Source organism: Lontra canadensis, unplaced genomic scaffold (assembly GCF_010015895.1).
Source record: "Lontra canadensis isolate GAN:19392208 unplaced genomic scaffold, GSC_riverotter_1.0 scaffold93, whole genome shotgun sequence".
In the NCBI taxonomy this organism is placed as follows: domain Eukaryota; kingdom Metazoa; phylum Chordata; class Mammalia; order Carnivora; family Mustelidae; genus Lontra; species Lontra canadensis.
The window spans coordinates 6,555,671-6,578,386 of record NW_022631087.1 but is presented as its reverse complement, the minus strand read 5'-3'; the positions used below and the strand labels follow the sequence as shown (position 1 = coordinate 6,578,386).

Sequence of the window (22,716 nt, the reverse complement as noted above, 5' to 3'; positions counted from 1 at the left end):
GCCTCCCTGTGGCTCAAGCAGCCTGACAGCAGTGTTGTCTCCATGATTCAGAACAACTTCCCCCTCCATGCTGTGGGTTCTGGCCCCAGCTGTGACATGGGGGGCTTGGAGGGAAAGAGGAGGGAGGGTCATTAAAGAACCCCACTACTTCTTGTGAGGCTGTGATTCTTTGAAGAGAGTGTCCTATCTAGAGCCCCCCAACCAGTCAGGTCAGGCAACATGTTAGAAGCCAACAACTGGATTTGTTACAACGGAGTTTTCAAGGTCTGCTGAATTTTTGTCGAGTGGCTATTTTCTAGTGTGCCATTATGGGTTATATTGTATCCCCCACCCTCCAGGATATGTTGGAGTCCTAGCCCCCACTACCTCCGAATGTGACCCTTCGTGGTGATGGGGTCTATAGAGGTGAGGGTCTGTAGAGTGAGGTCAAAACAAAGTGCTTCAGGTGGTCCTAACCCAATATGGCGGTGTCCTTGGATGCAGAGACAGACAAGGACAGAGAGAAGCTTCGAAGAGCAAAGGAAGGACACTATGTGAATATGGAGGATGGGAATAATGCAGCCATAGACCAAGGAGTGCCAGAGAATGCCAGAAAACCACCAGATGCTAGGAAGAGGCAAGGAAGGATACCCTAATGGGTTTCTTGGGAACATGGCCCTGCCGACATCTTGATGTTGGTGGATGGGGCAAGGGAACGGGGCAGCCGGAATATAAGACCAATGCCAGGGCCCCCTTCCATATATAAATGACCCCTAGCTGACCCTCACTAATGGGGATTTCACTTCCTCTCCTTTTGTTCCTCAAAAGATACCGTCTTTCACAGTCTGAACCTTTGAGATGAAAGTGTTTATTTAATTCCAAGACCAAGTGTGCAGACAGACGGAATACAGGTCCATGGATTCGAACCAGCAGGTCTGTTCCACGCTCCCAGGTTTTCCTGGTCCTGTTCTCCTCCAAGAGATTCTTACTGAGCATCCCTCCCTGCCCCAGACACACCATCAGCTCAAGGGACAGTGTTGTAGACCGCGTAGTCATCCTTCTGGGTGACATGCAGCTTCCAGGGGAAGAGGCGTTTCTGGGAGGGGAGACCCTGGGCCTGCCTCACCATGAGCACCACATCCTCGTCTGAGAGCAGCCGCACCAGATCACCCTCGGTGTCCCGGTAATTTAGGGCGATGTCCTCCCTCTGGAACTCCCGCCTGGGTGGGAAAGATCAGGGTTAATAGAAGGTCCAGGGGTCCTAGGACTAAGCCTCAGGGAGACAGGGAGTGGGGGCTGAGGGAACTTTAAAGCCGGGGTCTAAGAATCAGAAGAGGTCAGAGCATGATACAGGCCTTATCCCTCGTGTGGTCCCATTGCACAGATGGAGAAACAGACCTACGGGGGAGAAGGGGCTCTTACAGTAAGTTACTGGCACAGCCTGAAATGCCTTGTGTGTACATGTGCAAAGTTAAGAACTTCCTGGGGAAGGGGAGTGAGTTTGGTCAGTCACAGAGCAGAGACCATGAAGCCTCTGAGGGCTACCTGTGTGCAGTTATGAGAACTCCTAAGGACTGGGACCATCTCGTGTGGGGTGCACATGGCAGGTGACAGTAAACACTGATACAACCTTCCTATAGGTAACTCAGCAAATGGGGTTGGAAGCCTAACAGACTTGCAAACACCTTGACTCCAAAATTCCACTTCTAGAAACTCATCGTGAAGGGAATAATTGTGCAAGTCACCACATATGAGGATCCCAGCGTTCTTTCTGGTAGTGAGAAAGGGGAGGGTGATCCCAATGGCCAAGAAGGGGTGGCGACTCCAGAGCCTCCCCAGAATGACATCATGCAGCCAGCTGATGTCATAGTTATGCGGTGGGGGTGGGGGTGTGCTCGGAGGCCATCTCCATGTGCATCTGATCATGAGAGGGGGGGATATCTATATTTCACTTCTTTCTACCTTTCTGTGTTTTTTGTTTTTTGTTTGTTTTTTTAAAGATTTCATTTATTTATTTAACACAGATCAAGAGAGAGAGAGCAAGCACAAGTAGGCAGAGTGACAGACAGACGGAGAGGGAGAAGCAGGCTCCCCGCCGAGCAGGGAGCCTGATGCAGGGTTGGATCCCAGGACCCCAGGATCATGACCTGATCCGAAGGCAGACACTTAACCGACTGAGCCACCAAGACGCCTAACCTTCTCATGTTTTTTAAGAATGAATAGGAATTATTTTCATCATCAGTGGAACAAGGTTATTTCCATTCCGAGGCTGGCTCTCTGGAGGTGGAGTTTCTCTGATAGCAGAGGACCCAAGTCCAAGGCTAGGAAGACTCCAGCTTGAGCTGCAAAGCCACACTCATGAACCACGTGACCTCCTCTGAGCCCCCTTGTATGTCTCTCTGCAGACCCCCACTCATCTCCGACACGGGGGGCTGATATCTGCCTGGTGGGGCCGGGCTGGGGATAAAACAGGAGGCAAAACACCTACGGCTGACTCGCGCTGTGTTCCTCCTGCTGTTGGCTTCTCTGGGGTGTCCCCAGCCCTCTGCCCTCCACCCTCTGCCCTCCCACTTCTCACCTCATGAGCTGCAGCAGGTCCTTGAACAGTGGAGTGCTGCTGAGGTCCTCGTCCACCGCGATGTCCCTAAGGGGGACAACAGGCAGCGGTGAGGGGGTATCAGGCCAAAGGGGGACATGGGGACAAGGCCGGCAGGACCACGTTGGAGCCTGGCGTCTTGTTACCCAGGTATGGCTTATCTGGAGGGCAGGGCGAGCCACCACAGGCTTTTATTTGGACGAGGGGAGATCCGCTTTGGGTCTCAGAGTCAGGAGTGTGATGCAGGGGGTGGGGACGGGCAGGGAGGGCAGCCGGGCCACGAACTTGGTGGTGCTGATGGTGTCCTCGTAGTAGTAGCAGCGCAGCCAGTTGGTAGGGTCTTCTTCCTCCGGGAAGTCCTTGAGGATTTTCACGAACGACTGTGGGAAGATGCCCGTGGCTCCCCTGACAGTGCCCTGAGGAGGAAAGGAGGGGTTGCCCTGTTGGCAGGAGGAGAGGCGCCAGGACCAGACGTTGCTTCCTCCTCCCCCCACATCCCCCAACCCCGCTCCCTTATAATGATGCAGACGAGGTCGTATGCAGAGGCAGAAGAAGTAGTGGCCGAGGTCACCATGCTGTTCACCCCAAGAACAAATTTCTGTTCTAGAATAGGTCAAGATCTCACTTTATCTGAAAAGCTGCTTTCATCTCATTCAGTCATTCCTGAGTGAGCACCCGCCACATGGCAGGCTCTGGGTTTGGGGAGGACGACATCCTTGCCCTCCTATGGGGAGCATGTGCCATGATGATGGATGCACAGGGTGGAGGTGGATGCACAGGGAAGTGGGTAAGCTTCACACTGAGCCAGTGGCCAGGGAACACAGAATGGGGGAGGGGAGGTAGCTCCCTTCACTCACTCACTCACTCATTCATTCATTCATTCATTCACTCATTGACTCTGTGGACAGCACAGAGCAGCTGCTCTAGAGCCAACGGCCCGAAAGCTCTCTCCAGCCCCGGCCATGCACGACCCAGCTACAGCCTGTGCTTTGCCCACATGTTCTCCAATCTTCCCAACTCTAGAGAAGATGTTATTATCCCCATCCCACTTTACAGACACAGATACTGAGGCTCAAATTCATCTCCTCCCTCCTCCCGGACCCTCCCCTTAACCTGAGGCCAGAAATCGGCCATCCCACTAACATAGAGAACTTTCCAGAAAACAGGAAGGTAACAAGCATTTCCTGTTTCTGGAGAGTTTCCCAGCAATACCCCACAGCTGTAAGAGCCATAGGGTCCTGAGACATGGCTCCAGAACAGGGGTACGATCAAAGCTGCCAAGTCCGTGAGACCAACAGACCTTGCACCTCTCTATGCCAGGGGCTCTCCCCTCCCTGGAGTCCCCGCGGGGCCCGTCCCACCATCTTCTTTAGACACCCCCTGCCTCAGGAGCCTCGACAAAAGGGAATCTTGTTTAAGAACAGCAGGACCCAATCCGAACGGCTGCAACAGGGGCCAGGGCCTCCCATCTCCCTTCACTGAGTCAGTAGGGGCCACACATGCCTCACGTGGGAACAAAGCAAAGATTGAGACCTTCATCTTCCCAGCAGCCCCGGCACCGGCCAGATGGACATATCTAGGGCCTCTGTGAGCCAAGCCCCAAAGAGCTGCACCTCGGCCAGCCCTCCCAGGACTGCGATGAAGAAACGGTCTGACAGCTATCTCCGTTTACAGAAAAGGAAACCACAGGGTTGAGCAAAGTTCCCAGGAAGCTAGTTAAAAACAACTAGGAAATGACACCAGACAGTCCGACTCCAGAGCTTAAGGTCCGCATCACTACGTTTTCTCGCTGCCCACAAGGTAAGGGAAATCATCCCTGATGACACACCAGTGAGTCTCAGCTGCCGGTGATTTTGTACCCCAGAGCCAAATGTCTGGGACCCTAGATTGTCAACTGCAGGGCCGCTCCTGGGGTCTAGTGAGCAGAGACCAGGGAGGCGGCTAAACCCCCACAACCAATGATGCCTGGAGATGGCCTCTCACTACCCACCGCCCCCCCCCGCTGACAACTATCTGGCCCCAAATGTCAGCAGTGCTGTGGTGAGAAGCCCCGTGACAGACCAAGATATCAAACTCAGTAGATTAACAGACTTGCCCGAAGCCACTGTTTGCTGGCCTCTGAACCAAAGGCAAGTGTGGTCTCCGAATCCTCTGTTCCAGGCAAACACTTGCCTCCCCTGTGGCTGTAGTTCTCAGGCTGCCCTCACCCAGCTGCTCTGATTTCCAGAACTATCCTCAGAGGACATCTCTTCCTTGGGGCAGTCCCTGCGCCTGCCCCCTTTGATTTCCCCCCACAAGCAAACCCAAAACAACCTCACCTCCAACTTACCTCCATCCTCACCGCTATCCTTATTCCCATGTCTACCTCCAACCTCATCCCCACCCTCAGCTCCACCTTCACGTTCATCCTCACCGCCATCCTCACCTTCTTTACCCCCATCCTCCCCTCCAACATCACCTCCATCCTCACCCCATCCTCACCCCATCCTCACCTCCAACCTCATCTCATCCTCACCACCATCCTCACCGCCATCCTCACCTCCAACCTCACCCCATCCTCACCCCATCCTCCCCTCCATTCTCCCTCCATCCTCCCCCCATCCTCACCCCATCCTCACCTCCAACCTCATTTCCATCCTCACCGCCATCCTCACCTCCATCCTCGCCCCATCCTCACCTCCAACCTCCCCTCCATCCTCACCTCCATCCTCACCCTACCCTCACCTCCAACCTAATCTCCATCCTCACTGCCATCCTCACTTCCATCCTCACTCCATCCTCACCACATCCTCACCCCCATCCTCACCTCATCCTCACCTCTAACCTCATCTCCATCCTCACCTCCATCCTCACCACCATCCTTACCTCTAACCTCACCCCATCCTCACCCCATCCTCACCTCCAACCTCATCTCCATCCTCACCGCCATCCTCACCTCATCCTCACCACCATCCTCACCCCCATCCTCACCCCCATCCTCACTCCATCCTCACCCCATCCTCACCGCCATCCTCCCCTCCAACATCACATCCAACCTCACCATCATCCTCACCCACATTCTCCCCTCCAGCACCACCCCATCTTCCTCTCTACCTTCACACCCATTCTCAACCCATCCTCACCCCCACCCTCCCCTCCAACATCACCTTCATCCTCACCCCATCCTCCCAACATCACCTCCAATTTCACCATCATCCTCACCTCCAACAGCATCTCTAACCTTATCCCCATTCTCACCTCCATCCTCACCTCCAGTCTCACCTCCAACCTCACCCCCATCCTCACCTCCAGCCAGTCTTTATTGATCCTGCTGAGAAGGATGATCACATCCCCAACTTTGAAATTCAGTTCCAGTTTGCTGTTGCCTGTGAAGTCAAACAGGGCCTGGGAGAAGAGAGGAGGAGGAGGGCGGGAGGAAGGGAGCATTCACCAAGTTCCTGCCACACTGCTTTGCATACTTCAGTGTCTCAGTTAACAGAGGAGGGGACTGGCCCAGGGAGCACGACTGGCTTGTCTGAGGCCACTCCATTTGTGGGCGGAGGAGCCAGAATTAGAACCCAGGTCTCTCTCCTTGCAGAGCTGGTGGGAGGAGCACAGAGAGCCAAGGAGCCAAACTCCGGGGTCAAGCACTTTCCTCAGCCCCCCAGGCCTCAGTGTGGTCTCCAGGGCTCCCATAAGCCCAGAGCACTGACCCACTGTTTCTCCATGTGTGTCCCCAAGGAGCCGGGGGCTCCTTGAGGACAGGGTCTGGTTTGAGTCATCTCTGTCTGACACTTCAGTCGCCATGGCGGGGCTGGCCTGGAGGAGGCCAGGAAAGCTTGCTGAATGGATGATGGTTGGCTGCGTTCCCCTCGACCTGAGTGCTCCCCATATCACCTCCTGTCAGCTGGGTTGGGTGCCCTGAGGGCCAAGGCTGAGGCCCCTGATCCCCATAGCACCCAGCCCCAGTCGTGGGCACACAGAGGGTGTCTAGCAGGAGGGGCGCAGTGGTGAAGGGTGGAGCCCAGAGGTGAGGTGGGAGGCCTGGCCCTGCGGGGGTTACCTCGGCTCGCGGAGCTGCCATGCGGTCAATGATGGCGCCTTGTGGGGACTCACTCTTGCTGCGGAGAGAAAAGGGAGGCCTGTCAGCCCTCCTGGTTCCCTCAGGGCCTGGCTCCCTGCTTCTGTCCCCAGAGGAGCCCCTCATCAGGAGCAGGAAAGGCGGGGGAAGGAGAGGATGTTAAAAGTGCAGCTACAATTGTTCCTCTGGGCCATCACACGCACGCACGCACGCACACCCAGGTTCCTATTGCCCACGGGGGAGGGATTCTATCCTCCTTCGTGGACCAGGAAATGGAGACTCAACAAGGAGGCGGGGAGGAAGATACACATTTGCTCAGCACCTTAGCTTATCAACGCTTTCACACCTCTTCTTCCTTCTACTCCCCACACCCAACCTCTAATTTTTCAGCCAGGGAAATGGGTTGGAGAGGCACTCTGCACCAGGGCTCAGGGCATGGGCCTGCCATGTGGCTTAGCTGAGATTGAGACCATGCCTGCCTGCGTGCTGGAGAGATGGCCAGGAGCCGAGAGGACATTCAGAGACACTAGCCTGAGGAAGGAGGGAGGCCCTGAGACGGAGGCCAGGGCTCAGGAGCACTGTTCCTTGTATTCTTAGCAGCAGCAGCCTGGCCTTTGGAAGCCCAGCCCTATTACAGTAGCTCGGGTTTTCCATGATTATTTTCTGCTCAGGAGGGAGTGGGAGTGTCCCCTGGGGGCCAGTGTGATACACCAGAAGCCATAGCCGGCCCCATGGAACCACATGATGGGGGACAGGGCATCCCAGGATCTGGGAACGTCTGTATAGAGAGCAACTCCTCCCCTCCCTCCCTCCCTCCCACTACTCTCTCCAGGCACCGTGATTTCTGAGGCATCCCCAGCTCTCCATCAGTGACCCAGCCTCTGTCCTCTGGTCGTCACTGTCACACACAACAAAATGCGCCTACCTTCTATCCCTCCACCCTGTGTGTGGTTTTCAGAGCTCAGCTAACAAGCTGAACATCCTGGGGGTGTCCCGGGATAGAACCGATGTCTAGCTTTTCCCTTCCTCCGGGGAAAAGAAATGCCTTCTGTTAGGGGGCATCTGGGCCAGAGTGCCTGGTTGAGGGCACCTGGTGAGGGGCCCAGGCCTGGCCCATGGGAGCACAAGGGCCGGTCACTTACATTTTCCGGGTGCGTGGCCGGAGCCGGCGCAGGGCCTGGGGCACCTGCTCTGAATCGTAGGGTGACTGGTAGAAGAAGATCCGGACATCCTCGTCCATCAGCACCCAGATGGGTAGGCTGAGGAGGCTCTGTGTTTGGGAGAGAAGCCAAGACGGAGATGGGGGGGCGGTCAACAGAAACTCTGGACATCCCAGCCCCTCTCTCCTATCCCCATCCCCCGCACTGGTCCCTCTCTCTCTAGTAATGCTTTCTCTGTCTGAGCATAGCAACAAGACATATAATGTTTCATAAGCTTTCCTCCCGGGTTCAAGTTCGGGAGGGGACTGGCTGGCTCAAGGAGAGTCCATTTGGAGAAAACCTGAAGGCCTCCAGACACAACAATAATGGTGACAACAGGTGAAAGGACATGGTGGTGACTGTCCTGACACGGCACTGAGTGCCACACCAGGTGGTCTCACTCTGTCTCGCAACAACCTGCAAGTTAGTGCCAGAGAGGTTAGGGGACCTGCCCCAGGCCACCTTGTCCAGCGAGTGACAGAGCTGGGTTACCCAGAGACGTCTGCTTCCAAGGCCCAGCCCCGAGATAAAAAATGAGCTAATAGTGGGAGGAAGGAGGTCTCAGGTGACACAGACCAACAGCATTTGGTGGATTACAGCCTAAAAAGTGCTTTCTGACACTTGACCTCATATCACAGTTGGGGAAACTGAGGCTCAGAGAAGCAAAGGATCTGACCCAGTTGGCAGAGTGAGGAGTCGGGACCCTCACTCAATCTCGTGCTGGTTACACCCACCACGAGGCTGTCTGTGAGGATGCAGAGTACCGGGACACCGTCAGGGTCACCCCCCAAGCTGTACAATGCACAGGTCCCCAGGAGTCCTCCAGAGGCACCTGGACCCCCTTGGAGAATCCCATGGAGGCAGCAGGAGTGGGGGCAGAGGTCCATCCCAGAGGAACTGGGAAGGCAGAGCCCGGAAAGAACAAGGCTGTCATACAGGGAGGGCTGAAAGGCAGCCCAGACATGGGTTTAAGGGCACAGCCACACAGCCAGGCTGCGCCTGGGATCAAAGCCCCCTCCCTCGCTGGGTGACCTTGGGCCAATGTTCCTCTGTGTGCTCATTAATGAAATGGGGATGATACCAGGGTCTGCCTTGGGGGATGGAGTAAAGATTAAATGAGTGATGTGTGCACAATACTTAAGAGAATTCTACCGGCCATCTGATCTAGCAAGTGCGCCGTCCGAGTTGGAGATAATCGTTGTCACTGTTGCTTTCATTACAACATAGCGCGGTGGGTACACAGAGCCGCGAGTTCGAATCCCAGCCCTCCTATCCAGCTGTTCTCCGACACGGCGTGAGTGGGTCCACTTTCTCATTTGTGAATAGGGAGGATAACATCTAACTCACCAGTTATTGAGGGAAATAAATAAGCCTATTTGTTTATCCTACAGATTTGTTTATCCTGACCCACCAGTCAAAGCACCCCACATCATTCCAGGCAGGTGTCACTATCACATGACCCATATTCTCCATGAGGACAGTGGTGAGACCAATGGGTGGAAGTGACAGGGAATCAGATTTTTCTAGCAGCTGCCCAACAGGGGCTGAGCAAGGAAGCATAGTAGTGAGCTCCCCATCTCTGAACGTTTCAAGTATAGGCTGGGGTTATTCATAGCAGAAATTCCTGCACTGATTGCCTTCTGGGCTTGGAGGAACCAAATGAGACAAAAAGGCAGAGATGGGATCCTCCAGGCTGCTGGTAGCTAAGCCCAAGTGTGGAAGGAAGAGCCCCAGCGCCATGGCCACACCCCTCCCTCCACAGCTCACCCCTCCCCCAGCCCTGTAGGGGGAGACAGGAGCCTCCAGCCACCTTGAAAGAGCAGCTGCCACAGCGCCTCCTTGAGGGGAGATGTCTCCAGGGCTGCGTCCCAGGGGCTTCCCACCGTCCCTCTTCTCTGCTCAGAGCCCAGAATTCCTGCAGCCACTGGAGAGGGCTGGGGTCTTCTCCTCCTGCCTCCCACCTCCCCTGCCCTCCTCCTGCAGCTCACTCCACTAGGAGTTCTGATCCTGTACAGTCTGGAAGCTCCCGAGACCAGCGAGCTGGAGGCACTGGCCCAGTTCACAGGTGAGGAAACCAAAGCCTAGAGAGAATGAGCAATTCACCCCAAATCACGCAAACAGTTAAGGTCAAAGCAAAGACTGAAGACTCCTAGCTCTGTGCCCTTCTGCCATGAGAGTAGAAGGGGAGGGGAAGCTCTCGCTGACTATGAGAGTGCCTCTGTGCTAGGAGGAGGGCTTCCCTCTCCAGTTTCTTAAGGTTGCCATCGAGCCATGGCTTGGATGCCTCTAATGATGGGGTGCTCACTACTTCACGAGGAACGCTGTCCCTTTTTTGCACAGTCCTAAATGGTAGAAGGCCTTTCTTGAACAGCAGTCTCTGCCTTCAAGATGCTTCTTTCTCTGTGCTCCCATCTCCTAAGGATGCAGACAGTTTACGGGCTGGGAAATACCCAAGCGCCTTTCTCTAGTTTGTGCAAAGTCACTGTGTGAGACAGCTGAGGCCCTGGCCCGTCCTGCCTCTGTTATAGAGGCCACAGTTTTGTAATTTCATGACCCACCTGTCCCCTGTCCCCACTGGGCAGCAGGTACCTTGAGGGCACATACTTGGTCCTATTCACGCTGGTATCCGAACACCTGACACAGACACCTGTGCGCACCTGGCACAGACTTCTCGATCCCAAGTGTGGTTCCTTGTTCCCTCTCCATCACTCCTGCTGCACCCTTTGGAACCCTGGGAACACATCCTGCTTCTCTCCCCAGGTCCGGCCTCTGTGGATTGCCGAGGGGCCCCATCGGAGCAGGAGAGCAGCCCCCAGGCCCCCTTCAGGGACGCTACCATCCCTGGGGCCCTCCAGGGGCCGAGGTAACACAGCCCCACCGTTACCTTCATGTAGGCATTGAGGGCAGGAATCCGCATCTCCGCGATCTCCTGTTTCACACCCATGTAGACTTTGGCTGCGGAAATGCAAAGAGCTCTCCTGGGAGCCTGGCCCACGACCATGGTCTCTGGACTCGGAGCTGCCCACCCAGGCCAGGAACTCGCCCCCATACACTGGCTCAGCCTCCAGGCCACCCCCCTTTCAGCTTGCATTCTCTAGCATGTCCTGTCACCAGATGATATTTTTCTTGTTTTACTTCTTTATTGCCTCTTCCTACACACACACGTGCATGCACACGCACACACACACACACTTGCACACACTCATGATTCTTGGCTCTAAGAGAGGAAGAGCTTTGCTTTGCCCCAGCTGGAGCCTATCCCCTAGGACAGGGGTCTTCAACCCCAGCTGCATATTTAAGTGATCCACGGAGCGTTTAAAAACCTCATTGTGTAGGACTTGCCCCAGGATAATTACATCAGAATCTCGGGGTTTGGGGGTGGAGACTTGGGCATCAGAATTCTTTAAATCTCAAGGATACTTTGAATACCCGCCCCATGTAAGGAACCAAGGATCTAGAACAGTGGTTCTGGGTGGTTCACACCACAGTGATTGACCACATCGATAAATATTTGTGGAGTAGATGAATGAATCATTCCTCAAAAGCAAGGCAGTGTGTTTAGGGAGAACGGGAAAGAGATGTTGGCTGGCCCAAGACAAATGTTCTCTCCAGGAGCCTTAGGTGGGGGCCCTGGTAGAACTGTCCCCCCAAGAGCCCCCAGAAGAAGGCACATGTCTGGCTCCTGTTGCCTGTGAGATGGGCAGGGGCTGGCATTGGGTGGTGGTAGGAGCGCAGGATCTGAGGTCTGGGGTGGGGAGGCCTTTGAGACTTGGTAGCGACAAGAGAGCAGCTAAGGTCAGAGGTCAGATCACCTGGTTGCAGGGAGGGCTTGGGGAGGGAGAAAAAAGCCAGAGATGGCACGGCAGAGAATGCCCAAGAACCTTCCCAGGAGCAGCAGAAGGGGCAGATTCCGTCAGGAGCTGGAGGAGCAGTGATGAGGTAGGAAGAGACCTGGAAGGAGGTCAGGGAGGGCTTCCCGGAGGAGGAAGCGGGACAGTGATGGTAAGGCCGGGATAGGCCCACAGAAGTCCAATGTAACAGGTCACGGTCCACCGTCCTGAAGGGAATTCGGTGGGACTGTGATAGCAGAAGCCAAGCTGGTAGATGAGGAGGGGATAGAAGGAGAAAAGGGGGACAGTGAGAGACTCCAAAAAGAATGGAGATTTTGAGGGCTGTCGGGCTTCAAGGGGGTTTATGACCAGAAAGCCTACTCATGGCACAGGCTTGTCTAAAGACAGGAAAACTAAGGCTGTGGGAGAGCTTTGCAGATGCCACAAGTAAGGAGAAGGCAAGTGTACAAAGACCCACAAGTTGTCTGGAGAAAGCTGCAGAGAGGAGGGAGGGGCTCCCTGGAGTCCGGTGGGGAGGCGGGCTCAGAGTGGGGAGTCTCCCTTCCCCTGCAGCCTAGAGACAGGGGAGGGGCCGGTGTGAGTTGAAGTGGCTCTGAAGGAGGAAAGGGGAAGCCAGGAGCCCCTGGGGGCAGCTTCAGCTCCTCTGGGACCTCCCCTGGGATAGAGAGAAAGTGAGAGCAAGCCAGAGGCAGAGTGTGGAGCCTGAATAAGGAAAGGTCAGGAAGTGTCTCTGCTGTTTGTGGGAAGGGGGCTTGTATGTGGCCTGCAGGGCATGGGGGGGGACACCCTGAGACCACCCCACGGACCGAGCAGCCCACACCCTTGCAGGGCTCGAGAGGGCAGGTGCCGAGCCGCTGGAGATTTGGGTCTATCCAAGGTGCATGTGTGGACCAAGCTGGGGAGAGAGGCCAGGGGGCAAGGAGTGAGGGGGTTGTCCAGAAGCAAAGATGGGGTGCCCACAGGGTTCCAGCGGAGCAGGGAAGCAGGGGGAGTCCCCCGGGGTCCGCCCAAGCTAGGGCAGCAGTCAAAGGGCAGCTCTCAATCAGGGCTGCAGGGGGCGCTGAAGGTGAGTCCGCCCCGTGAGCAAGGGATGGATGGCCAGGAGGTCAAGGGCAATGCGGCTAGAGGAAGCAGCCCGTGGCTGCCAGGAGGGGCCGCGGACGAAATACTTGGCCTGGAGGCAAACCTGGAGTGACCACCATGGGCGGCAGAGCTGGAAGGAGAGGCCGAGGGCCGCAGCTCTGTCGTGGGCCGGGCTGCCCAGCTCGCCGGGGCCCCAGGACTGGGACGGGCTGCGGGGCTGGGACGGGCCGCCTACCTGGGAGCGTGGGCAAGCTGCAGGTGAACGGGCTGGTCTTGTTCTCAGGCCCAAACCGCTCCTCCAGCTTGCTCTGCAGGGCATAGAACTGGCGGTATCGACGGTAGATGAGGTATTTTGAACCCCCTTTTGTCTTCACCTCGATGACGAACACCTGGGGAGGACACAGGTCAGGGTGGAGGGAGGTCAGGGGCAGAGGAGGAGGGGGTGTGGCAGTAGAAGGTCTTAGGACTAGAGCAGCATTTCTCAGCCTCGGTATTTGGGGTGTGGGTGTGGGGGCATCTCCTTCTTTGGGGTGGGAGGGCTGTCCTGTGCGCGGGGCGGTGCGGAGCAGCCTCTCTGGGCTCCGTCCACCGGAGGCCAGCAGCAGCCCCCGCCCCAATCTGGAATCATCAAGAAAGGTCTCAAGATATTTACTACCAAACGCCCGCTGGAGGGCGAAACCTCCCTGTTGCGAACCACCAAGAGAGAAGTTAAGGGGATGAGAGGGTTGGAGGTTGAGCGGGCAGAAGCTGAAGGTCAGGGGTCTGTCTTACAAAGTAGCTGGTGAAGCCCCTTTTCTCCTCGATGTCAGCGATGTTGGCGGAGATGGCGACGTCGTCGGGAAGCTGCTCAAAGTCACTGAGGAAGATGGGAGAGAAAGACAGTTCAGTTACCACCAGACTGATGGGCTCGCTGAGCCCAAGTGTGCAGAGGTGACCAAGGGTGTGTCCCGCATTCCTCTGTCAACACTCCTTCAAGTGCCGGGCAGCGACGTGGGCCAGACCTTGACAGCAAAGGCAGTTGGAGATGGGACCATGTGTCAGTAGTCACACTAGCAAACTGCTCCCCGGCTGCGTTATTCATCTGGGAGAAGCACATCCAGCAACCTCCTCCGTGTCAAACCCTGGGGGAGGCTGTGGGTCACGGTGGGTAACAAAGTCAACACACGTCCCACAGAGAGAATGAATGGGTCATCATACCCGAGCTGGGGAAGTCCTCACAGAGGTGGACGAGGCGTTTGAACGGGGTCTAGAAGGTCAAACAGAAGGTTGGAGGGGACCTTTCAGACCCTCCGGCTCTGAGCCTGCCTCCCCGCCAGACTAGAAGGTAAAACAGAAAGTCGGAAGGTCAGGGGAGGGCATTCTAGGCAGTGGGAACAGCATATGCTAAGATTTCGAGGCACGAGGAGTGGGCTCGGGTCTGGTGTGACTGGAGTTGGCTGTGATCAGAGGCTGCACGGGCAGGTGAAGCCAGGCTGAGGAGGGTCTCCGGTGTTGAGCCGGGTAACTTCTTTAGGCAATAGGGAGCCACGCAAGGCTACAGAAGAGAGTAAAAACAGTAGGATCCCAGCTGTGGCAGGCCAACTCAGGCAGCTGTATGCAGAGGAAAGGGAGCACAGAGACAGAAGGGACAGAGCAGCCCTTCGAGGCCCCAGAGTGGTGCAGCTCAGAGATGGTGGGGGCCCAAGTCAGACAGCAGGGACAGGAGGAACGAACAGACACAGAGACACAGCCCTTGGTGGACACTGCTTCACTATTGTGTCCCCTGCTTCTTCCTGCCAATCAAGTTCCATTTTTTTAGGGTGGCAATGTCCCTAGCCTCAAGGTGATAGGCCATGATTGGTTAGAACCAAACCCAATAATCTCATTCCTATTTCCTAGCCTCCCTGCAGCTAGGACCAGCCAAGTGACCAGTTCTGGCCAGTGAGACCTACGAGGAAATCTCCATCGGGGCCTCTCCAGGAGTGTTTGCTTTCCTGATCCCAGAGGGAGGGACAGGCCAGCATGGTTTCCTCTCCTTCCCCCTTCTTCCTATCTTGAAAGCAGATGTGCCGTCTGGACCCACAGCAGCTATATTGCATCCATGAGGCAAAGACAGGAGGCAGAGCAAAGGAATCTCCGGGATCCTGGTCCTGAGGACACTGAGCTGCAGGAGCAGCTGTGGCCTCCCTCTGGACGTCTTGTCATGTGCAAAAATTAGCCCTTATTTGTTTAAGCTCCCACATGTCTCTTGGTGCCCTGCTGCAGACTCTCACATTTCCAGCGGACATGCTACCAATCTGTGAGTCATTCCTGACTAATGGCCAGCAGGGTTTGGGGACTGCCTGGATTTGGAGGTGAAAGAAAGGGCAGTGTCAAGAGTGACACTTACATGTCACCCATATGCTGAGCAGGATGGGTGGGAGGGGAGCGGTGCTGATGGACTGAGTTTCGGACATGTTAATGTGAGACCCTTGGGCCCCCAAGTCTGGGTCTGGCAAGAGCTGGTGTGGCTCTAGAGCTCAGTGAAGGCGGTTGGGGGATGGGGGTGGGTCTCTGCTGGAGTCGGGGAGGTACCCATGTGCCCTTGACTGGTGGTAGGGACCCCCCGGAAGAGCAATCTTTGAGCAGAGGGGGCTGAGAGGAACAGATGGAGGATGAGAAAACACCAGCTAAGGGGACAGAGAAAGAGCAGCCAGGGGTCACCGAGTCCCAAGCAACTGGGAGGCAGGGTGGGAGTGGGCACAGGGCTGCCACCTCCCCAAACTGGGCAGGCCCTCAGGGGAGATCGGTTTCCCAGTCTGCACACCCAGTCCCAGCTGCTGCTGGTCCCCACGTGGCCTGGGCTGCGTGGGACCTCTGGCTCCCTCAGGACACTGGCCGCGGCCGCTGGGCCGGGGGTGACTCAGGGTGGCAGTGGGCAGGCAGAGGAAATCCCCACCACTTCCCAGGCGACTTAGTGGCCCCTGGCAACCTCCCCACTCGCTTTCCACACAGGCCCCCATGGCAACACCCCTGGGAGAAGCTTCCTCCTCCACTTTCTCCCCAGAGGCTGTGTATTTCATGTTTATTTCATCCGCAACAGGATGGGGGCCTGGCCGGACAGGAAGGAAGGAACCAAGCATAGAAATGGCCCTGGGCAGGGAATCTGCCACGTTGGGTCATAGCCTCGCTTAACAGTTTCCTGAGCGTGTGCTATGTGCCAGATCCCCTTCTGGCACCTTTTTTTACAGACAAGGAAACTGAGGCATAGAGTGGTTACAGAACCTGCCCAAGTAAATCAAGAAGCTGAGATTCGAGCCTAAGCAGAATTTTGGTCCCAAACACCTCCACACTGCTCCTAATTTGCTGCCCCAATAGCTTGCTGCACGAAGTAGATAAACCCCAGGTTCCCCCAACCTCAGTTTCCCCATCCGAGGTAATAATAATGATGATAATAGCAAACCCTTGTTAGCATCTAGCGAAGCTCACACACTGTTCTAAGCACATTTGGACACGGCCTCTGCCCTCCTGGGTATCATGGCTGAGGGAAGGAGTTTAACACTAAACAAATAACATCCTTTCAATGGTCAGGGAGGCTGTGAAGGAAAAGCACATGGTGTTTTGAGCTATCCCAGAGCCTGGCCATTATTATATCCCCTCCCACCCCCGAGGACTAGTAATGCAGTGGGCAGGAGAGCTTAGCAAGCAGGCACTTCGAAGACGGGGCTTACGTCCATCAGAGAGATAAATAAGCAGGGTGCTATGCATGTCCGAGGTTCATGGCTCAATCAGATGGAGAGTGGTCAGGGAGGGCTTCCTGGAAGAAGTGGGGCTGGAGTTGGCCACAGGACAACAGGCAAGGGAAACCAAGTGCAAAGGCTCTAGCCATGCTGGGGTGGGGTCGGGGAGAGGGACAAGTGCATTGAACTTTGGGGCAGGGACAGTCTGGGAGGGGGAAAGTAACGTGAGACACAGGCAGGGCCCATCAAGAAGGCCCTGTGCCTTGCCCTGGGCTGCTGGGAGAGGGAGACTTACTCTGGGAAGATGCTGGGATGGCACAGGTCAGGAGGTCTCATCTGTAACAAGGCCAGCCCCAGAATCCCAATGAAAGCAGGGACCCTGCTCCCCGCTATACCCCCGCTATACCCGAACAGGTATAGCTCCCCACTATACCAGAACAGCTCCAAACACATAGTAGGGGCTTCTGGTGGGACTACCCCGTGTCTTAGCAAGTCCTCTGGTGGTCAGCTGGGGAATGGCCAGGCTGCCTGCTGCATCAGGAGGGAGGCAGGGGCACAACAAACCTGACTAGAAATCCCCCCAGGAGAGCCACTGCCCTGCAGAGCTCAGTCAAGACCCCTCAGAGCTGTAGTCAACTCAGGGTCCTCCAGGGCCCTGCTGCTCTGGGTTCTCATGCACCAGCGTCATTCATGCAAAGTCCACCGTGGAACCTAGACGGGAGGGGCTGATGGAAACCTAGAGAGGCCCTCAGGGGACAGTTAGGTCACATTTGGTGGCTCCCACACACAGTAGGTGCTGAAACCATGTTTGTTGGAACCAAACTCACTACCCCAAGGCAGTCCTTTCGAACTCTGGATGGGTGGGGTCTGGGGTCTCTGAAAGTCCTGCTGGATCCTCGCCCTTCCTTTCCATCCTCCACTCTGACCTCAAGCAGAGCACAGGGCCCCCGAGGGGCAGGGAGGCCTGTAACTCCGTGACCTAGCTCCATGCCCTATGAAGGGAGGCAGGAGGGCGCTCCTTCCACCTTCTCTGAGGGCCAAGTGTGGCTGCAAAGAACCAGGGAGCGGGAGGGAGGGAGCACCCCCGGCTCTTGCTGGTGTCCTGTCTTCCTACACATTCCCTGAGAAACAGGAAGTGCCACGAGCTTTGCATGGGGGCCACTTCCCGTGTGTTCGCGGGTTCGACTTGGTCTCTGGGGAGAACCGGCGGGGAGGAGAACCTGGTGGGGCAGCCCCAGCCCCAGGTATGCCCACCGACTTATCAAGGCCCTTCTGGACCCCCACTCTGGGCATCTGCGTCTGTGGCTCCTCCCTCCTTCCCTGACAAGCTTTCTTCTGACCTTCAGCCTTTGGAAATTCCACCTCCAGCCCCCAGACTCCACCGAGGACCCTTTGCCACCCGCTTTGACCTATACCGGCCTGACCCCTCTGCGGCCACCCTCGGAATTGCCTCCACACAGTGGGCACGCTCTATGATGCCACCTGCTGCTCCAGTCCAGGGCAGGAGCCAAGCCCCGTGTCCTCAGGTCCCCCACGGCTCAGGGCACAGTCTTGCTGAGAGATGGGGGTAGGCCCTGGTGGGGCCATGCTGCAGGGGGACCCTGTGGGAGGACTTTATCCACCTCGGTCCTCATTTTTCTTATCGGCGGGATTGGACTGGAAGGTTCCAAGGACACGCTCCCATCCCAAGATCCACTCACTGAGTCACTCACTGGGCAGGATTTCTGGAGCACGTAGTCCCTCCTAGTGTTGTTCTACATACTAGGGATACAGCAGGGACTGGGGGGCAGGTACCCTCCTGGGGCCTGTTGATGGGGGAGTCGATGATACAGAAAAAGAGCCAGTATAGACTCTTATGCCAGTGGTCTAAGGATTCTGCAGGAAAAAGAAACAGGGCGAGTGGTCTGAGAGGGAGGGAAGACTTTTGACATTTGAGGCAGGCCCTGGATAAAGAGGAAGAAGCCAGATCCTGTGGTTCTCTTTGAACAGAAAATGGAAAGCCATTGCTGACCACGGGGGAAGCGAGCCCGGCCTGGGACCCAGGACCCCTGTCCAGACGCTACACCCACTCCTGTGTGACCCTGGGAAGGTCACTTCCCCTCTCTGAGCCTCGGGTGCCTTCATCTGGGCCTGAGGGAAGTGAGCCACAGCTGGAGGCTTCCTTGAAGCACTTCATTTCTGAGCATTCGGGTTCTGACTCAGCTCCGGCCTCTTAGCTTTTGACTTTGGTAAGTGACGGTAGGAGGGTGGGCCTCTGTCCCCCAAGGCCTGCCGGAAACAGGGACGAGGCCCCGGGAGAGCACTGTGCCCTACTCACCTCTCGGCTCGCAGCTGCTGGGCCAGGGCCATGGTCAATGGTGCTCCCGGGGAGAGGGTGGCGAGTCTCACCTGGCCAGGCCCGGGCCGAGTTCACCTCTCACTCACCTCTAGCCACCCTGCGTCTCTGCTGTGGTCCCAGGAGTTCCCAAGAGCCACCCCTGGGGAGGCCCCACCCCTGTCTCTTTCATTTAGAAGAGGCTCCTCCTCTGGGCTCTCTAGGTCTACTCTTGGCCCACACTTCCTCTTCCCCACCTCCCAGCTGCACTGCAATTGAGGAAGTGCCCAACCTTGGATGCTGGGTTTGCAGGAATCCACTGATTCGGGGGCTTTGAGGACTTCCTCAATGTGATTTCTTGGTGCCGGGCCGCCGTTGGGCATCAGAGAGCTCCATTCCAACAGAGGCAGGGTCCCTGGGCTGGCTCAGCCACCAAGGGTCCTTGTGAACTTGGAGAGTGACTTCTCATCTTCCAGCTCTTCATGCCCTACCCTCTCACCCTCAGTGTCAAGCCTTTGCCTAAACTATTCCCTAGGCTTGGAGTGCCGGCTTCCACCTTGCCTGCCATCCCTCAAGCTCTGGGCAAATGCCACCTCCCCCGGGAAGCCTCCCTGGTTTCCCCAACAGAGTTAGCACTCAGTTGCCTCTGCCATATAGGGTGTAAATTTCAGTGGGTTTATGCTTCTGTCTTCCCCTTACACCAGAAGCTCTGGGCTATCCTCTCCTTGTCCCTAGATCCCCAGGCCTGGCACAGCCCACCAGTCCTTGCTGGATCTGCCAGCCACTGTGAGCTTCACGTTACAACCCTGATCACATCTTTTCCTGCCTAAACTCTTCAACTGCTTCGCCTTGCATTTAAGGAGAAAGTCCAAACTCCTGATCCTGCCTACCTCCAGGATCTAGGGGATCCTTCTGGCTGGTGATTCTGTGGCTCCTCTCATTGGTATGGCTACTGGATTCTGAAGGGATCTCTCTGAGAAGTCCACAGCCACACCCAGTAACCCCCAACCCATCACACACACACTCACACACTCTCGTTCACGCTCAACACTCACTCAGGCATTGCAGATGCAAAGCAGAGGAACAGCAGAGAGAGGGTACAGAGGGGAAGCAGCCATGCCTTGCCATCCATGGGCATCACAGAATGAGACCTTCTGACTCCATCTGTCCCAAACCCATGCCATAGCAGTGCCTCTAGGACTGGGACAGGAGTCTGGGTGTACCGAGCCAGCTGCATGGAGATCAGAGCCTCCTACCACAGTCCCTTTTTTACCTCCCAGATGAAGGGACTGGGGACAGGAACCATTCTCAGAATCCCAAGGGCTAGCTGGCTGTAAGAATGGAGGGCGATTGGCAGCCTCAAGCCCTTCCTCTGAACCTCACCCCTGCTCCAGCCAGCCACCTCAAGGAACACTCTGCCCCAAAGAGAGTTCAGAGTGGAACCAGAGTCCCCAGGAGGGAACATGCTCTGGGCCCAGCTCCACATTCCTGACTCAGAGAGGATCTCCCTCTCTTCACCCAGCCAAGGGCTCTTCTGAAACCTTTATGGACTCTGGGAGGCAAGAACAGTTGGAGAAAGACAGAGAGGAGGACATGAATAAGAAAAATAGAGGTGATTAACAACTATTTACTGAGCAAGGCATTTGGAAGACAGAGGTAAGATGGCAGGATGAACTCCAGCTGAAATTCCCCATCCTACTCCAGACATACTCCAGACATATTATCCAGCTGGATAATACTTTTTTTTTTTTTAAGTATTTTAAACATATAGAACCTAGCTCACAAGCAAGAACGTGTAGTGTTTGGGTTCTAAGAGAGGGAGAACCTAGACCAGAGAGAGGGCCTGGTGCCTCACACTCCATGGGAAAACTGAGAGTGGATATGGGTTATGGGGGCTGAGACTTTAATTCCTAATCTGGGACTAGGTAGGTCCGGGCTACGTGTCTTGCTGTTGCCAAGAAGTCAAATCTGAATTTCCAGTGTGAAGCCAGCAGTCAGAACCGAGTCGAGGACCAGCCCTTCCCAGCTATCAGCCTGGGGTTCCTGCAGGAATAGAGATGCTCTCCCACGCCTGGGGTAGAACAAAGGGTACAGACACCAGATCAGAGCCCCATGCCTGAAACATGCACTAGTGTGAGGCCTGGATCCAAGCTACCCACGCGGTGTGGAAATCCCAAGCCGAGGCATTACATCGAAGCAGTTTGGAATCCGCAAGCCTGTAAGAGACAATAAAACCGCCCTGTGAACTCACAAATCGAAACGATGCTTTATGTAAAGAACACCTACCCTATGAAAGACGGCTTACAGACTCGACATACAGAAGAGCTCACACCCGGAGAACTAGAGATAACATCAATAATGACTCCAACCCAGTCCCTGGTGTCTCAGGGCTGCTGGTCTATGGGATAAAGCAGCTAAATGGGGAGTCACAGGATAGGGTGATGCAGCAGATGGGGTGGGCATCTGTAAGCACCAAGGGCTGCAAGCTCCCAGCCATGGCTGAGGTCCATGCTGCCCTAGAGTTGGTCAGGAAAGACAGGAAGTGGCAATTTTAGCCAGAAGTGTGACCCAGCCCTGGCATGTGATTGTGGGTATCATCATGTGTGTATGATTAGAAACACGTAGAATTGCCCATTAATGTGCATGTAAACACATACAACTCTGTGTAGGGACATGGGAGTGTGTTTGGTTACATCCACACAAGGGCATGCTGCAGAGTGAGACTGTGAGCACGAGAGGCTGGGTTTTACGTACTGGGATCTACGTGGGCCCGTCATGAGCGTGAATGTGAATGCATTTATAACATACGAACTCAGGCAACCAACATGTTCTCTTTGATCCTTTTTTTACCCATCTGTAAAACGGACTTACTGAATAGTATTGAGCATTAATGAGAAAAATGTATGAAATGCCTAGACACATGGGGATTTCTTATTCTTGTTCCTAGTTTTCAGTGTGTGTGTGTGTGTGTGCATACTTCAGGGATGACAAGCCCTCAAGTTCACCTTCCCAGACTTCTCAAGGTCTTGCCTTCCCATCCCTCACTCCCCCCACCCCCCAAGAAGCCTCACGTGTGTGGCCCTGACTCAGCCACTGGGCAGCCATCTCCACGTCTGCAGTGGCGGGGAGGGGTACAGGAATGGGAAGATTGTCCAGGGAAGTGCCCCAGGGCCCCTGGGGGGCCAGCTCTTCCCTCCCCTGCTCCTTCCCTGCCTGCCCGTGGTTCTGCTGAGTATGGGTATTTCTCTGGCTCCTTATACACAGAACATTGCTGCTAATTTTATGCCCGAGCTCTGATACAGTGTAATTTGAGGCCAGACACTCTGTCAGCAGTAGGCACCCGTCCCGGGGCTGCTGCAGGAGTGGAGAACAAGGCAGAAGGCTAGCCAACAAGGGGAGCCAAACTTTGCACACATTCCATTAAGCCGGTAATTATTGAGCCTTTCTGGGGAGGTACAAAGAAATGCCTGAAGTGACCTCCAGCGTATCAAGAGCTGACTTCTGATAACCACCACTGGCCACAGCCTTGGAGTAAATGAGAGTCATTGAACAGTAGGATCGGTAGCTCCCGCCCAGGCCCTGGAGCTCCGATATTTTATTCCTAGAAGAAAGCGCCTCTGGCCTTCTCTTCCCCAAGTTACTTTGAGAGCACACCCAAACCCGACAACCTGGAGATTTGAATCTGGAGGAAAATCGCTGGGGGAGGAGGTGGGAAGCGGGGGCAAGCAAATGACAGTTGAGTGACAGCCTGACAGTGACGAGGAGGATGGAATGCTAAAAGAAAGCAGGTGTAAGAAGTCAACAACAAAGACAGAGGCCGCTCCGAGAAGGGGCATCACAGCATGATGGCCGATGTCCTTTTGTAACCCCATCTCCAAGGCAGGGCTCCATATGTTCAGGACACACCCGAGGGATTCCCAGAGGACTGGATGGGAC

At 55.6% G+C, this 22,716-nt stretch overlaps 1 protein-coding gene across 1 annotated transcript; it reads right to left on the bottom strand.

Annotated features, from left to right (window-relative positions):
* Positions 1 to 825: 825 nt before the first annotated feature.
* Positions 826 to 18,977, bottom strand: NCF4 (neutrophil cytosolic factor 4). The gene is made up of 10 exons (XM_032836703.1): positions 18,784 to 18,977; positions 13,540 to 13,624; positions 13,004 to 13,157; positions 10,719 to 10,789; positions 7,778 to 7,905; positions 6,618 to 6,675; positions 5,861 to 5,959; positions 2,861 to 2,991; positions 2,558 to 2,623; positions 826 to 1,199 (listed from the first exon to the last, which is right to left on the bottom strand). The coding sequence occupies exons 1-10, from the start codon at positions 18,813 to 18,815 to the stop codon at positions 1,004 to 1,006; spliced, it is 1,020 nt and encodes a 339-aa protein (XP_032692594.1). The 5' UTR covers positions 18,816 to 18,977; the 3' UTR covers positions 826 to 1,003.
* Positions 18,978 to 22,716: the final 3,739 nt, after the last annotated feature.